Source organism: Equus quagga, chromosome 3 (genome assembly GCF_021613505.1).
Source record: "Equus quagga isolate Etosha38 chromosome 3, UCLA_HA_Equagga_1.0, whole genome shotgun sequence".
Lineage (NCBI taxonomy): Eukaryota > Metazoa > Chordata > Mammalia > Perissodactyla > Equidae > Equus > Equus quagga.
Window position 1 is genome coordinate 8,027,136 of NC_060269.1, and position 18,414 is coordinate 8,045,549.

At 35.9% G+C, this 18,414-nt stretch overlaps 1 protein-coding gene across 15 annotated transcripts in view; it reads right to left on the reverse strand.

Annotated features, from left to right (window-relative positions):
• Positions 1-18,414, reverse strand: part of CAMK2D (calcium/calmodulin dependent protein kinase II delta) — a 289,757-nt gene that overhangs the window by 26,583 nt on the left and 244,760 nt on the right. For 3 of the 15 annotated variants that reach the window (XM_046655896.1, XM_046655890.1, XM_046655895.1), the window contains exons 12-16: positions 18,241-18,283; positions 14,582-14,619; positions 10,255-10,314; positions 8,236-8,277; positions 5,824-5,872 (exon numbers count right to left, since the gene is read on the reverse strand). In XM_046655896.1, the coding sequence (XP_046511852.1) occupies positions 5,824-5,872; positions 8,236-8,277; positions 10,255-10,314; positions 14,582-14,619; positions 18,241-18,283 (232 nt within the window). Of the gene's footprint in view, positions 1-5,823; positions 5,873-8,235; positions 8,278-10,254; positions 10,315-13,178; positions 13,212-14,581; positions 14,620-18,240; positions 18,284-18,414 lie in introns of all 15 variants that reach the window. The other 12 variants (XM_046655892.1, XM_046655897.1, XM_046655893.1 and 9 more) reach the window with 7 other exon arrangements.

The following is an 18,414-nucleotide window of genomic DNA, read 5'->3' on the forward strand; positions in this document are numbered from 1 at the left end:
AGCTTATTAAACTGGACCATTGTATTAGGTAATGGGAATAACAGACATTAAAAAACAACGTTTTACACTCAATATATATGCAACTATATTATAATGTAAATTAGATCTGACTATGAGATTTTTGACTATACAAGTTGGGAGTCTGATTACCTCTTATTTTTAACTTCCACATAAAGTAATGTCTATGAATGGTAAATGTTACATTTTAAAACTCTGAATTACTAAAATGAATTAAAAGTTAAAAATCTAAGATTTAGAAACTGATGGCAAGAATCTTACAAGATACATATTTTTAGAATTTATGCAGTATTTAATAAAATAATGCTACCTTATTTGCTGTGGAATTTTCTAAAAGTGCATACAGAGTTTTGCAAACTTGCTAAAAAAGCCATTTATAGAAACTTTGAACTGAGGAAGTTTATTCATCTAGAATGAACCTATGTTCCTCTAAAGATAAAATGAGTAGTTACATGTTTTTGTTGGTTGGTTTCATTTGTTTCATTTTGATTTTGGACTTTGTTTTAAGCTGGGGTTGGCAACAGTTTTGACCCTGTATTTTACCAGCCCCGCTGCAAGCCTGAGGCTATCACTGACAAATGTAAGAGGCAAACCTAGCAGGAGGCAAAGAGTAAAAAGAGAAACAGAGTGAGTATTGAGGTAAAGTAAAGGAATGTGAAAAAGGAAGAGAAAGAGAAAACGAAGTAACTTTTACACTGGTGGTAGAGGGGAATCAATCCTGTACCAGTCCTACATGTCACTGATCCTGATTTAAAAGTTAAAAGACCAATGGGTAGATACACATATGCAGACAAAAATTTTTCTAAATACCTTTTTAAAAGTCAAATTTTGGATTAGAAACCCTGAAAGAAGTTAGTGTACGCTGCACTACAGGTCTTCTAAGATCCTTTTAACCTAACGGAATGACAGAATTATCAAAGGTCCTTAAATAAAATACCCAGGAGTTTCTTGATTTGCAGATTCCCTTGAAGTAAGAAATGCCTGCAGGACAAGCACTCAGTTACACACCGCATGTGGAACTGAAGAAGACTGGCACCATGCGATTGTCTGTCCCAAGGACTCCTACACAGAAGTGCAGATTTTCATTGAAAACAGAATTTGAGAATCTTCAAATCTGCGTATTTAGTGATCACACTCTCCACTAATGTACAGATTTACAAAAGACAGAAAGCTCATTAATCAAGTGATTCTGTAGATGAGCTGAGACCATGATATCCAGGTGGCATGAAACATCAGCCCCATTCAGGTAACAGGGGTGGCAGCACCTATGCCCTTAATTGGGCCTTTTGCAAACATGCAGCTTCCTTACCATCATGTACTTGTCAGCAAAAGGAAAAAGATAAACAAGACTGAAGTCCCCACACACAGTCAATCTTATAGCAATGCACTTCTGTTTGCTGTACAGGGCTCCATTGGTTTAGGCCTGTAAGAAAGATGAAATGCGGCAAGAGATCCAAGCAGCTGCTGAGCGGTGAGCTGAAGTGAGATTGTGGAAGCAGGATGAGTGACAGAGATGACATAAGGGCAGACAGGAGGACAACTTTGACAAGTGTTGCACAACTTGGAATTCTGGGAAAGAGCAGAAAATGGACCAAACCGATGCACTCCCATCAGGAAGACGGAGCTGGCTCTGAGCAACGATGCTGGACAGGGTACGAGGCGGAGAGGCGCTGTGGCAAACAGCGACAGGTCCTGCGAACTGGGGCTACAGCCACAAACTAAAAGGACAGTCTTCAAATGTATACAGTGCCCAAAGGACCATTGCTTTGGGGCCACCCACGCTCAGAGAGCAGCACTGTTAGTACTGCCATCTACTAATTCAAGGCTACTGATGGCAGCTGTTCTGTAACACCTGAAATTAATCAAAGTAATGCTTTACTACAAATGGATTCAAAACGGAATGACTATTTCAACAATTTTAGACCTAAAAAAATTCATATTTTGAAAACGCCAGTGAATTCTAATAGGAATTTTTTCTTTTTTGATTGTACAATAGGCTATTTTTTATCTCAGTTGCTTCTGTGGAAATAACTATGCTTCATTAAGACTCCCATTTGTTTTTAAACTATAGTATCTTTCCACTACACTGAGTTTGTGGCTGAATTTACTGACATAGCATTAGAGATGATATTTGGTTTTTGAATACAGAACAAAATTAGGAAGTTGCTCAAAAGTTCAACATTAGGAAGTCAATACATTGCCTTGGAGAAAGAAAACAACAAACTCTAGAAGCTTTTTAAAAAGAAGAGTTGGAAAACAATGCAAGTCCCTCAGGATGACCGTGAGCTTGGGAAGGAAAATGTTGTGATTGTAACTAAATGCTGAAAGTTTTTAAGAAGAAGAAAATAAAAGGACTTTTAGACATAAAATACATTTATCTTGGGTCTCAGTTTTTCATTAAGTTTTTCTGATATCTACTGAACTAAATAAGAGAAATGGCCTAAATTATAGCATAAAAGATTCATATAAAGCATAAAGAAGAATGTTTGACTCCAAGTTGTTGAAAGCTCTTAAATAGGACTAGTTCACAAAGAGGAGATGTTCAGGGAAACAGTAGGCATTCAGTAAATATTTGCTTAATTGAATGAAGAAACCGAGATAACCTAGATACAATTCAAGAGTAATACATAGATTGGGGCTTCATGAAAACCAAAGGCTGTTCTGAATGGAAACTAACAAGCAGAGCTCAAGGAAAATGGATCTTCTCCAAATCCTGGCTCTCTAGGTACTCCAGGTTCCCCCGAATGTGAGGACCATTAACCTATGACACTTCTGCATTCCTCCTCTTTTGAGAACAGCTGGCCTTTCTACCTTTTTCCTTCACAAGAGGCCAGAAAAAGGTACTCTACTGTTGGTTCACCTCAGTTCCTCCTTTGGCCATGTCACCAGGATGTGTTAATTTTTCTCTCTCTGTTTCTTTACAGCGGAAAGGATGTAGAAGCTGTTACTGCCTGATTGGTCCTTGGGGATGGGCCAGAATGTGCACTGCACTAGCACGAGACGCATGTGAGATGGCATTCGAGGGCTCATGTCTCACCATGGAACAAGGTAAGTCTAGGTGTTGGTGTAGGTGGGACGGCCAGCAGGAATGGGCGGAGCATGTGGCTGCACACAGGCGTGCACTATGGGAACATGCCTTTAAGAGTCTGTTGCAAAGTGTGGTGTTTCACCCTGATAATAGGGTTATATACAGAAGGCATAGGAGTGGAAAGTGTATGCGTGGAAGACAGGCAGTTTTGTAGAGAGGGCATGGTTCTGGTCAGGTTCTATCACTGACGGTCTTTGTGAGTTCCTAGATATATAGGTAAACTTAGCTTCTAAGGGAGCTGGACAATAAACACATCCCTAACCAATCTACCTAGAGCTGCAGCAACCTCTGAAGTCAAAAGAAGACAGCAGTCATTCAAATGTGGAAATTTATTAGGGTCTTTCTTAAGGACTGTGCACTGATTAATGGAGAAATTCCCATACAAGCATATCGCCAGAATAATACGTATGTGGAAAACATTTATGACAGTTTCATGTACCATTTGTCTCACAGTCAGAACAGTGCTCTGGGGGATCTCTCCTGATGTTCAATATTAAGAAGGTTAGCCACCAAAAGGCTGTATGGATCTTAAAGAGAACACCAACAAGCCCTAATGTGTTCTATCTAGGACTCTGTGACCATATCCACACTAGTAAATTTGAGCAGAAACTTATTTTATTCATTGAGTTCAAGGAAATAAACCAAAGCACTTTGGGCTCAGTTATCAACTGGACACATCTTTTGATCTCAAAATTATGCTTAATTTCTCTGACATTTGATGTGTATAGGCTCAGCATAACTATAAAGACAAATACTGTCTCAATTTGTGAAATCCCAGAGCCAAGATGAAACCTATATCATCATTGTGATTTGAAGAAGGGACTGTTTTCTGAGAACTGCTTATACAACTTCATTTCACCAAAAACATATAAACTATAAGGTATGACTGACAGGGACTGTGTTTATACACTGATATTTACATAGGTTAACAGCAATCACCCTACAACAATACTCAGTATAATGAAGAGTCACATTCAGATGAGAAAGACCACTTATGAGAACTCTGCTTGTGAGCACCAACGAATAAACATTTTCCTTGGAGCACGAACCGCACACAGTAAGGTGTTGGTAGTATCCTAACTAACTGTATTCAATTATTTAAGGATTCAGTCTCTCCAGTGGATAATGCACAGGTTATTTCCTCCTTCTGATTGTTGCTCAAGGAAAGGATGTAAAAAAATCATATAAACATTTTGCTTGGCTGAAATGGCTAATGAACCCAAAATATAAAGATGATGCTTTCTGAATCACTGGGAAAGCTAAATGGCACATCTGCTCCTTTGGTTAAAAAAAGGATTCTCTTTACCTAATATGGCTGGCATCAATGATTCAAAAAATTACTTCAGTTTAGCTCAGGGGCAAGAATGAGATGAACAGACCTACTGAATAACATCCTTGACACAGCTATGCACCTTCCCGTTGTGAAAAATAATGACTGACTACCTCTAGCTAGTCATATAAACAGGGAACACTTTAACAGTGTTGGCTGTTCCACTCAACCAAGAGGAAAATATCAGCAGAGGTGACTGGCAACTTGTGGTCTCTAGCCATTTTTATTTCCTAAATTGCCTATATGTTTCCTTGATCTGAGAAATTCCCCATTCTTTATTCTATAACCCGAATATAATTTTTCAAGACTGTATTGTACTAATACCACCTACAGAATTAAAGCCTACGTGATAATATTAGGAAAATAATCTTTCCAGATAGGGTTTAAGCACTGATGGATCATTTCTCTGAATTTATTTTAAACTTCTTTTCCTTTAATACCTCTGTTTTAAATATCTCTATTGCTACCATCCCTTTTTGGAATGGCTTCTAGACAAGTGGCCTGTAGAAACTGTAGTTATGTGCAATGAATTACAAAAATGAGAATAGAAAACTGCAAAGCAATTGAAGCGAAATTAATACTTCTAAAATAGCAAGAGCCCAAAAAGAAGTAAGCTAACTGCAAACGTGTGTTTAGTGTGCGTGAGCAGAGGCACTAAGAAGACGTCAGTAGAAACGCTGGCAATGACTTGTGTGCAGCTAAAAGAACTTGGGCAACTGAACTGAATGGAGGGCAAGTATATATTAGGAAAGCACTTGAAAACCAGGATAAAAAGGCTGCCAAAGGGGCTGGCACAGTGGTTAAATTGGCCTGCTCTGCTTCTGTGGCCCATGGTTTGCAGGTTTGGATCCCAGGTGCGGACCTAGCACCACTCATCAAGCCACACTCTGGCAGCGTCCCACATAAAATAGAGGAAGATTGGCACAGACGTTAGCTCAGGACCAATCTTCCTCACCCCACCCCCCAAAAACGGCTGCCAAATGTGAAATTCCATTGACACCCACTCAAGACCATTCCAAGTTTAAAAAAAAAAAAGCCTATTTACATATTCCATTCTTGAATATAAATTGTTTTCTGGAAGGTTTCATGAATGTATGTAATACATTTTTATATTTCCTTTTGATACTATGTTTCTAAACAGTCATTACTAGTTTAAAAGCACAATGTGCTTGAATATACCACACACTGTCTATAATTTAAAAACAGAAAATGTGAAAAAAATTGACAAAATCAATACATATAACCAAAACAATAATGTACTTGCAAAAAGAAAATTATTTTTGTGTCCTAGTTCCTAAACTCATTAGTCATTTGCAACAAATAGATATTTTTTTCTGATATATATGGAAATCTCAGTTACAATTTTCTGTTCCCGGCTTAATCATACCTTTCACATCTTCATCCTCAATTGTTGTATTTGAACTCTCTGTTGACTCCTGTTGAGAAGAAAACGCACTTTAAGTTGCAAACAATGAATAGTTTGACTGATTTTCTTCTTAGAAAATTGGCAAGTGATGTATATATCATGCAAAATTCTTCAGCAGGCTGTGTGCATATGCTGACATGCAAATGGACAAATACATTATGTGGTTTTAACAGAAATAAAATGCCAAATGCTGCAAACATTGAAAAAAGGGAGTACTCTGGCTGTCTAATCTCTGAAGCAGGATAAATCTAGGTGATTTGGAGAAGCAGCTGAAGTATGCAAATTATTTTAAGAACTGGGTAAAGATGTGTTTGTGTTACAGTGCCCCATAAGGTGTGCTTTTTCTATGTATTGATGAAAAAGTGAATATATTAGCCTAATGACTTTGAATCTTAAAATAGAACAATTTTAATTCCCAATTAATGAGTAAAATAGTCCCTTCTTTGTGTAAGTCACTATATTAAGCACTGAATTCACAGCCCATTTGTCTGCCTTATTTGTTTGTAAAGAGAGAAAGCATTTCACCACATGGTTTGATGAAGAAGCTGAGGGTACTAAGCTGAGATATGCTAAAAGTGCCTTTAAGAAGAACTTCCATGTTTGTGGTCAGCACAATGGAATTATAATGAATAATTTACTTTCAAGGACAATCATATTCTTTTCATTAATTTCTATATTAGAAACTGGCTGTTCCTGATACGAAACCTGCTCCCATCATGAAAAGATAAAGCTATTTCTCTGTAAAACTATAAACGAAGTTGAAAATTAATAAGCACACTTAAAAGGACACTGTAACTGCCAGTAATAAAATACATTCCTTAAAATGATTCAATAAATTTTTCCACTAATAATGTACTAATAAAATATTTTCTAGCAAAGAAATTTAGTAATATTCATAAGAAAAACACAATTTTCTACTTGAAATGATTAAAGGATAGAGCTGAAAAAAGTTGGAAACAAACTTCTAATCAATAGCTACGTGCTCAGTGATGAAAAACAGATTTTGGAAAACGATGCAAACGCCAGTCAGTGTCCTTTTAGAGATTCAGTATTCAAAAAAGCAATCAATTTATATAAACAGCATATGTAATATTTAAACCAAAGGGACAGACTGATTAATTAAAGATGTATCCAGAGTCTCCATACACACAAAACCAAAGCAAAGAGTCTTCATGCGTTTCTTAACGTGCCCTAGTGTTCAACTGAAACTCGAGATGAAGGTAAACCCATGCACTGTAAAAAAACTACTTCATGTAAGCAGGGAATATCATGCAGCAACTCTTACAAATGACATAGCTAGAGCTAGCGAAGCGTCCACTCCAGCTGCTATGCTTGGTCTTTCATTTGCTAATGATGTTGGAAAACATTGTTCTCATATGTGATGCTCCTGACTACCTCATGTCTTTTAGGGACTTAGAACACTTTAAGTATCATGACTATAAAATACATCTCATAATAAAGAAAGAACACTTCATGTTTTTTACTTCAATGATTTTAATATCGATCAACGAAATGTTAAGCCAGAGGAAATGTGTTTTCTAAGCCTTAAACATTGTTGATAAAAATGAGGAGAAGACCCATGACTACATTTAATATTTGAGAAAAGTATAAGAAGTATTTTTTCCTCCCCTTAGAGATATAATACTGTATGACAAGTAATAAACTGGGAACATGGTGTACATTCAGAAAATGTCTCCTTTCATCCTATAGACGTGTATGCAAGTACTGTTATTTAGTTAACATGCTATGCGAACAATTTACAACAGATAGGAAACATCACAGTCTTCCTACAGTGTAAGTGGTTAAACGTCTGCTACTGAAGGCATATAACTCAACAAAAACAAACATATTTCACAAGAAGTGAAACAGCCTGATTCTCCCCAAATTCACACCAAACAACATCAACAAGAAATTAAAAGAAAAAAACACTATGACAAAAGAATAAATAAAAGCAACATTTAAACAAATACCTATGAGCTCAAATTGATTTTTTTGAAGACAGTGGAATGATATAGCAAGAAATTCTAAAATTTCATGCAGAATACATCTACAGTACAATGCACAGACAGGCATGGGAAAAAAAAGACCAGATGGAATTGCTTAAGATACACAGTCATCTTGACATGAAGACTTTATTTAACCCGACTTTTATTGACTAACGGTATAATTCATTTCTCTTTCAAGATGTCATTCATTTTTGTTTTGAAAAAAATATGTGTACAGTTCTAGATAAATTAGGCCCAAAAGAAAGTGTGGCAGAAAAAGGGTGAGGAATTTCTTTCCTATTTTTAGATAGTGAATTAATTTTGCTTGCATATTTGATGAGATGTGTAATCTTGTTAAAGCAAGATGATGTCGATTCTTTCTGAATACCTTGTTTCCATCAGGGTTGTGGATTACAGTAGTTTGGGGCTCCTGAGTGAGAACAAAATAGAGAAAGAAACAGGTCGCATTGGTAAGTACATTCTTACTAGTGTGAGGGACAGAGCAGAGTGAGCCAGCTGACAAAACTAAATAGTGACAAGAGCTTAAGCGATGTTAACTACCGTCAGAGGTCGCAGCTGACAAGATCTCTGATGAAAGATCTCCCTGGTGCACCCATGAGAGAGGACACCTCAGCACCCAGCAGCAGCATGCAAAGACCTTATTCGTGATCAGCACACAGACAAGGCTTTGAAGTTTGGAGACCTAAAGAGGCACTCACTGTTTCACAGAGTCCTGTACCAGACAGAGCTTTCCTTTCTTCTTTAATAAGTAGCCTGTTAATATCTGCCCCATGGGAAACTAGCCAAGGACACTGGAGACTGGAACTCTTTGAGATAATCTCAAATTCTTGTGAAGATATTTTTCAGCTGTAGTGCTTTGAGAATTGATTATGGTGTCATCACTATAGTTAATACACAGATAAATACCCCTGGAAAATCTACAACCATTGGACCACGCTTAAAAAAGGGGTTATCCTAAAGAATCTATTTCAAAGGTCCATAAGAAAGTCTAAGGAACGTTTAAAAAGTTCATTTAAAGGGTTCTAGAACTAATTGTATAATCACCATAATTTGAGATATAGTTCCTGTTAAATTCTGTGTTAATTCATAGATAAAAGAAATTTCTGCTTCATGGACTATATATACAGAAAATTTCCTTGTAAAGTCATGCTTTTCCATGAAGAAAATATTATTCCTCCTATTGCTTTCTACTAGAAAATTGAAGAAATATTCCCACATGGAAAATAACACTCTAACTGATTTAAAAAACGATTCAGTGTCCATACGTTAAGGGCATGCTTGGCACTTTCATTACATGATGTCTCAGTAACCGGGTGTTACTACAACCGCAAGTGCCTTCCCTGCTCTCGGATCTCCTCTCCACCACAGTTTATGCTGCTGTACTTAGAGAACATATTCACTGCTTCCTTTCTTCCTTTTCCCGGCTAGAGGTGTGATCAACACTCTTTTTTACTAATAGGTAACTTGCTATCTTGGTGTATCCTTCCTTTAAATGTTTTTAATTTGAGCCTTCGGTCAACCCAAGTGAAATAATCCCCTAACATTTTCAATTTATTTGAAATAACAGTACCAAGCACAGCAGAAAATCAGAAACATTTATGAAAATCATAAATCAAAATATGGAATAGTTTGGGGGAAATATTATGGAACTCAGAGCACTGAATGCCAGTATTCAAATCTCAAATTTTAACAACACTGTCTCAAAGTGTTAAACTGATTTAGTTGTGAATGGTGTGAATTTGATTGAAATGACAAAACTATTTTCCATTGATAACACAAAGCTCTCAGATATGCAATTTCATTCTCTGGATTAAAGTGAAACAGTGATAATTTAATTTAAAACACAACAAACAAAAAGCCTTAAATTATCTAGTACCTCTTTATCTCAGAAGGTGAGGTCTTACAAAGCCCTGCTGTCTTTTAATAAGAGGAAAATGAGGACTCTGAATAAGGTCTACATTTACAGTTGTCTAGCAATCATCCCCTTAGCTCTCCTTGATGTCAACATTGCATCATGAAAGGAAGAAACCATTGTCTGCATAATCTAGAGCTATCATCAGAAGAAGAGCTAAGAGCCACGAAAGCGCATTCTACTGCATTTCTAAGGCAGCATGCAACGATGTCAACTACAGAGACCACAGCTATCAATACAATGCTCGACAATGAAATGAGGTCATCTTATGTTAGAAACACACTGCTTGACAACTACCTTAACAAAAAGAAAACAAAAAAAAGAACGTTTTTCATCTTAGAGAAAGCAAAAACAAAAACAAAACCCAACAAAAGAAAATATTTATATATATGTATCTATATAGTGAAAGCAAATGAGAGAAACAACAGAAAACAGTAAAGAACTTAAGAAGGGTTACAAAGAGTCCAGGTATACCAGCGCCGGGGTAGGAATATTTTCTTTGGGGCTGGTTACCACGTTGGCTTTGTTGTTTATCTGTAGGTATGCAGAAAATAGAAACAGAGATGCCTTAAACCCCTGGGTAGCCAATGTCTCTATATGCAGCATGTCTACATGGAGATATAGACATGAAAATAAAGAGCCACTGAAGACGAACATGAAAGACACTGTGAGGACTGACAGGAATGATGATCAGGTCTAGTCTCCGATGGTCACACACAGGCTAGTGTCTGTGATGATGGAATGATAAAACAGACTTGGCTGCTTTGGCTGTGCCACCTTAGCAAACAAAGAGCTGCTTCAATGGAGCTCAAATCAAGTTTCAGAGTATGAAATGACAGAAACATTTTCATACTCTTCAAGTTGGATTCTGCTTCCCAGCTTCAAATTGTTCACTGTTAGGAATACATTCCTTTTTTCATTTTATTCTTGAGCCTGAAGTCACACATACACTGTCTTTCTCTGGGGAACCATCATCACTTTGTTTAGTAGGCATCCAATTAAAAAACTCATCTTCTGATGAAATTCAGGATTTATATTTTTTAAAAAATGATAACTCTTGGTCGCCTTTAAAAAACACATCTTCAATTACAAATGGGCAAATACTCAATGTAAAAAGACTTTATTTTTCAACGTTGTTTGAGAGGAAAACTACATATTTTCTGTCAAAGTGTTACTGCTATTGTTGAAGACTATATTTGGTAATATCACTCCTCTGGTTTAACATAATTGGGTTTGAACTTAAAGAAGAGATCATTGTCACTACGGAAGCCACATTGTGAAAGCAATTCAGAGGGTCAATAATTATCGTAACGGGCCCACAGAGAAGACTCTTTGTAGACAAGTGGCAACTTGAAACGACAGCTGAGTTTGGGCACTAAAGAATCAAAAATTAAAAAGTAATAATCAACATTCACGTAAACTCATGCATGACAACTTACATATGGTTCTCAAACAAATATAAATTAACATTCATTTTCTTGCACTATATTATCTAGGTATTTTCTTTACATATTATTATCTAAACGAATACACCCTATAATTTTACTATAAATGTACTTAAGGACTTAAAGAGAAAAAGACACTGCATAAAATAAACGAATAGCAAATGAGTATTTACAAGCAATTACACGAATTTAATTGTTTGGACTCTATGAGAATTTTTTAATTCCATATTTTATACCTATAGATCATATTCACACTAGCACTACGTGGAAGATAGGAGGTTAAAGATATTAATTTAGGTATGTAATATTTTGCTTTTCTATTCATTCACATTTGTGTGATTATTTGGTATCAATATTATTTAAATAAGCTCTAACACTGTGCTCTGTGACATGCAGGAAAAGAGAGAAAACTTTTAGTATCCTTTACTGGAAAACTCTTTAAATGTTAAGCCATCAATCTATATTTTGCAGATAGTTTGTTTACAGTTTTTCTTTAAATATAAGTTCACAGAATATAACACAAAATTTGTGCAACAGCCAAAAAGATAAGAGATAATGGAGTCTATTAAAGAGGGATCAAAATTCAGTATTTATGTTAGTATAAAATACATGAGAAAAGAGGCGGGATGCAGACACAAATAATTTCCTATCAGAAAGAATGCTTGGCAAAACACAGCTGACTTCTTATCACATGATCAGAGGTACTGATGATTAAAGCACCACATGGATTCAATATGCTATATTCAGTTTATATCAGTGGATGCAAAGAATGAAAGAGAAATATACTGAGAGATTTTTATTTCTGTTTTGAGACAAGAGGCTTGATTTCTTTCTAGGATATGGTTGCCAAGAGCTGCTTTGTTTTAGTGAAAATGTCCCACAGGCACACCTATGCACACATACGTATCTGCAGAAGAACGCACACACACACAACACACACCCATACACATGTTCACACATACGATACACAGCACACACACAGCATCAGGTCTTCCAACTGAAAGCCATTCTGTCTCGATGAGCCATCCTTTATTGCCAGGCGTGGCAAATGTGAGTTACACGAGTATGTGCCTCAACCACATATTTAGTTGTGCACATTTAGTTGTATTTAAATGTGCAGTTAAAAAATTTTTGTTAATGTAAAGACTAGCTTAATGATTCTTTTTTGCTATGGGAAATCTTTTGAAGGTTTTTGTAATATTAATTAACTGAAAAATAACAGGAGAAATTTCCAAGTAAAAGGCTAGGAAGACTTCCTTTTAAAGATTCAAATACCAAGAATGGGTTCAACTATAGCTGTCTTTTAAACATACAAGAACTCTGGCACTTTTGTCTGTGAAATGTAGTTATTTTATATTATGGAAGCCGAGTATTTTTCTTAAAGAGTAAAAAAAAAAAAAAAATGAATCAAGCCAGATCTTCAGATGCTGCACTGACTTATTCTCATGACACATGGGCGAGATATTCCTATTTGACGTTAGTAAATATTTCCTCTAAACATACTTAACTAGGATGGTCCATTGTAAGAACACTTTCACACTATTTATAAACTCCATGGTAGGTGTATTATGGTGTATCTGAACTAAGAAGCACTCCTATTTTAGTAATCATGATCATCATTTAAAAATAATTCTACAGTGTTTCTTCACTTATCAATAAATAGACATTAATTATATCATGGTCTCTTCAGGTTCAAGAGGAAATTGGACTTTCTCCTTGTAAAAGATAATATCATATGGATGAAGGTATAAACTTTTCACATATTTAAAAAATTCAATTTCAAAGAAAAACTGTTCTAAGTGAACATGAGTGCTGTGTTTTGATAGTTAATTAACACTGACCTGTAACGGTCCTACACTCTTTCCACTTACACTAACTTAGGTACACAAGATTGTTTTATTCCTAAGTGTGAATTTTCACAGGAGGAGAAATCTGGGAGATAGAAATCCTCACCATCATTTGAACACTCGAACTGGACTTCCTTTTCTGAATTGACCAGTCAGAGAGAAAGGAAAAGAAAAACACATGGCCGGTTGAATTTTGAAAGTATCAAAGCATGGAGCACAGAATAATTTTGTCTTTAAAGAGGAGTTATAAGTTGACTAGAAGAAAATAGCTCTGGAAATGTTTCTTTCTATATCAGGAGACTAGTGACAATAAATCTCTCAATAGGAGTTGTGAGCCCTGCATCCCTGAACGGTACAGAAAAACATAGGAGAATAAAACATTTGGAAAATCTAAAATATCACATTTCCACCAATGTAACATTGGGAAAAAGGCAGACATTGACAGTCATTACTGAAATTTAAACTGGATACACTAAGCAGAAGGAAGACAATATCACAGGTCGAGGAAGGCAATTGGTCAACGGCAAGTGCCCTCCTAAGGGATCACAATGGCATGGTCACCAAAGCTCCAGAAATTCCCCAAATCACACAGAGACAGGTGGTGAAGAAATGGCTGGGCACGAACATAAGAAGTGACAAATGGTTTTCTATGCTATATTTTCAAAATGAATTGACCACCCGACTTTGGGTCAAGTTCAAATGTTAGAATATTAACTAATTCCCAAGAATGTTGAAGTGTTCATATGGAATGTAGGCATCTGCCATTGGAAGAGAAAGAAAAAGATTAAAGAAATAAAACATTTAGTAATAATCTGGAAAGATAAGCAATGCAAATATAAGATTACATTCAATCAAAGGTAAATTCTCATGAAACAAAATAGAATCAGTAGAAAATGAGTTGTATTATTTTGTTTAGAAGTCCAAGAAAGTCAAAATATCCTGCTGTTATCTTTCTCGGAAAATTTTTCTAGTATTTGTTCAGACTATACATCTTGAGTATGTCTCTCAATACCTTATGATAGAAGCACAGGAACAATTAAGACCTTTATAAAAACTGCCCAAACAGAGAAATTTAGTCATTTGACGTTCGATTTCCCATACCAAATGATTTCATTTTTTTCCAGGCTATATATGTCAGCAGGCTTCAAAGAATACAGCATAACTGTTTGGAAAAGCATTTGGTTTTCACAGATGTTCAGGTCACCATGATATTCTGGGATTATAGTAAAGCAGAGAGGATTTAGACATTCAGTTTCTATAGCAACTCAATATAAAAGTAATATTTTGTCATGATTATTTAATATATAATAAAATAGAAAAAATACAGCTTCTCTTGGTATAAATGTTCGTCATCTTTGCATATTAAATTATTTTATTCTTCAACCTGCATCCTTTATCAGGAACTATAAAAAATACAAGCTGCAGAGACTTAGGACTTATATTTAACATTTTAAAATTATCCAGCATCTGAAAGTCAGAAGTGATTTCAGGAGCACCTGTTTAACTTACCTTTACTCCATCTGGTTTCTTCAACAAACTCTTGGCTGCTGCAAAGTGAGAGTAAAATCAGTTTAGTGAGTTATCCACAGAAACCCACAGCCAGGCAACAAAACAAGGGCATTGTTTCCTTCTACCACCTTTACTGAGTTATGGCCAACATACGCCAAGTTATCAAGGTCACACTGATGAGCGCGAGCTTACAGGACATTGAAACACAGTATCACTTTTCTTGGTTTTGCCACATCAAATTTAGAACTAAATACTTATTTAGTTCATTGCATATAATTGAACACTTTGCAAGTTATGTTATTGGACTTTATTTCACTGTTGGTTGCGAAAAGGATACTGGAACTTTAACTGGACTATGCTTTTGTAATCCAGAAAGTTGATTTCAGTCTTCAGACATCAGCTTACAGATCGTATTACATGTTCATTCACACCACAAGTAGGGTGACCATGTCAGTTCTGCCACGTAAGCCCTCTTTCTAGAGGTTTAAAACTCATTTGTGAAAATTTGCCCTGGCTAAATAACATCTTTTTAAAAAATATATATTTGAAATTAGATTTCATTTTCATAAAAAATATTAACTATATTGAAAATGAAATGGTATATTATTGACCCAGAGCAAATTTTTCAAATGCTTAGCATATGACCTTTTAAAAAAAGGCATTACGTATTCTTTTATACTTCAAAATCAGAATAGACAGGCTTCATAAACAAAAGCCTTTTACGTTGAAAAATTAAAAATCATAAAATTTGGGGCTGGCCTGGTGGCGCAGCGGTTAAGTTCGCACGTTCCGCTTCTCGGCAGTCCAGGGTTCGCCGGTTCAGATCCCGGGTGCGGACATGGTGCTGCTTGGCACGCCATGCTGCGGGAGGCGTCCCACATATAAAGTAGAGGAAGCTGGGCACTGATGTTAGCTCAGGGCCAGGCTTCCTCAGCAAAAAGAGGAGGATTGGCAGTAGTTAGCTCAGGGCTAATCTTCCTCAAAAAAAAAAAACAAAAAAAATCAAAAATTTGACGTGAGGTATCAAACAAAATGAAATCTTTAACTAAATCAGAGAACTGAAGTATATGGTCTTTTATGAAGCTTCAATTTCTTGGAGGGGCACTTTTAGCATTCTTTCTGTTACTGGACTTTGTGAGTTTATTAAAAGGTAAAGTCATCCTTTCAGAAAATTTACTTTGAATGGGTACATACATAGTGAACAAATTATATAACCATCAGTGACAATTAGTACACCAAGTGTGGAACATTCACTAATATGCAGGACAAAGCACACACACATGCTTCCCTTCAATGTTAATGAACTGTATACAGAATTATTTAAGTAAATCAGAACAGCATTTGGCGTCTGAAATGGAAATAACTGGCTATAAGAGAACTGCATGAACATGTAATTTCCTGACATCCATTTGATTTGGGACATTATTTCGATATCACTTTGGTATAATTTTAAATTATTATTTATTTTTAACATACAAAAATGTTAATTTTATTTAGTCTTTAGCAACAAAGCTATTAATTTATTATTAATTGAAATTGTAAGAAATAGTTGCCTTAGCTATACTACTGGTTGCCTGGGGCTGAAAAGCAGTATTAGGTCAGTCCTGCGGCAGTTAATAGGTTAGAAAGCGAACTGAGAATAACTGGAATTGCAACAGCAAGCAAAGAGAAGACGATGATTCGGGGTAAGCAGGGATTTGCCTGGGAGATGCAGAAACGTCCCTTTTGGTTACTATTTACCTTACCTCACAAGAAATACATTCCACATACAGGGAGAAAAGAAAAAATAAAAACAACTTTATAACCATATACTTATGGACAAATTACTTTAAAGAACATGTTTGGCAATGAAACAGAATGAATAAAATACTCAAAACTAAAATGCAATATCAAGTATAAGATGTAACTGGGTCAAATGTTATTCAGTTGGTTTTGAAATGATGGATTAAAAAAAAAGTTTGCTTTTCATGCTAAGACATTCAGAAACAATATAAAATCCACATATTAGTCATGAGTTTTTAGTTTACACGATGATGAAAAGGAAAATGAGGTAAACAAAAAGCTTCTATATATGGGTGCATTTATTAACAAAGGCCCAATTATGCTTAAGAGTGTCTTTAACACTTTAACAAAACACATAATCTTAATTCTGGAGATTTTCTTTTCAAGTTAATTTGTTAATAACAATACAGACATAAATTTTATATATAAATCATCCTAACTTTTAGTGATTCACTAATTATTGGGCCACAGTGAAATATTTATTTGAATATAGTATATATATTTAATAAGATGACATTGAACTCACCCATATAAATGTCAACTATATTAATCAAATGTTCATAAAACAGGTAACTTGACAAAGGCAGTAACAGTTTTATTACACTAAACAAACTGGACAAAATACATACAATTGACTAACACAATCCCTCAATTTGCAGCATTACTCATTGTATTATTATTGTTGTTGAACAGCTCAGCGGAAGCCTTTGGAAAGCTGCCTATGGCTTCACATTATCTATAACTAAACACAACGGGGGACAAGAGGTGACCATTTAATACAATCGTAAACAATATCTAGAAATTGGCTGACAAGTTTGAAGAACATCTGATGATGAAACGGCTCATCACCTCCAATCACTGCGATACCCTGGGTAAGTATGCAGCAGGAATAAAGACCTGAAGAAATCGCTGGATAATTAGATGCTGCTCATCACTCTCAGGAAGCGGTAAGCAAGGTAAAATAGTAGTATTTCTGGCACAATCTTTGGACAATTGTTCCAAGTCTAATCAGCCAAATACTAAGTTTAGTAAGCGCAGCTTTCTCACTGCTTCAGTCGCTCCCCGTACACAAGACTGACTGGCATTTACCAACATTTTTATTTTTGGAAACCTGGTCCTTTGAGATAATCTATCAAAGAAGGGGCTCCAAAACTCAAATAATTTATGTAAATAATGTATACTTTATGTCGATTTTGGAGAGTCACTCCTACAATAAAGAAATGCTTTACCTTCTTTTAGCCTGTTAACTAACAAACTTATTTTTACCATGGAATCATTTCGAGGAATGTTTATTATCCTATGATATTACTGTGGGTAGATCCTCTGTAAATTCCTGAGTTTAGATACCTTTGAAAGTTGTAACCATTCTCATAGCGTGCCAAGATACTACTGTCCTTTTGAAAGAACTTAGGCCTAACGAACTGGGTTCCTCAATAAGGGTAGTCTTTTAAAAATCTTGCTTATTGGGATTCCCTATGAGAATGAGACAAAAAAAAAAAGTATTCAGTTATTACTTTATGAAATAATTAATTCTAGGTTCAAAATGCTGAGCTCCCAGATGAGGGAGTACATATTTCCACAGCCTGTGTGCACCCCAGAAGGATGACAGATGGTTTCAAGTCCTAGACCAGCACTGACCAGTGGCAGGGCTGCCTAGACAGTGCTCTGCTGGGAGTGAAGTCACATGCCTAACGTCTCTGTGGACAGGGCACCGGGCAGATTCCTAATGGCAGCCATGGGTGTGGAAGGAATTCATGCCACACATTTGCATTACTGAACAACAGTGTTTTTCTAATTATTAGGATTTTTTTTTTAACTCCAAAAAGACTACTTAAGAGGAGAGCAGAGGATAGGAGCAGAGTTCTTAACACATGTACCTGAAAAATTCCTCGTGGCCAGCATAGTTGTCAAGATGGCACCCTGTCAGAGAAATAAGAATACAAAATTAACGTCACCTCTGCAAATCTTCGACCTAACAAATCCATAGTCTTTGATGACAAACCTCCTAGCCCTCCTTCCAGTCAGGGGGTTTTTGGTTGTTTCTGTGTTTT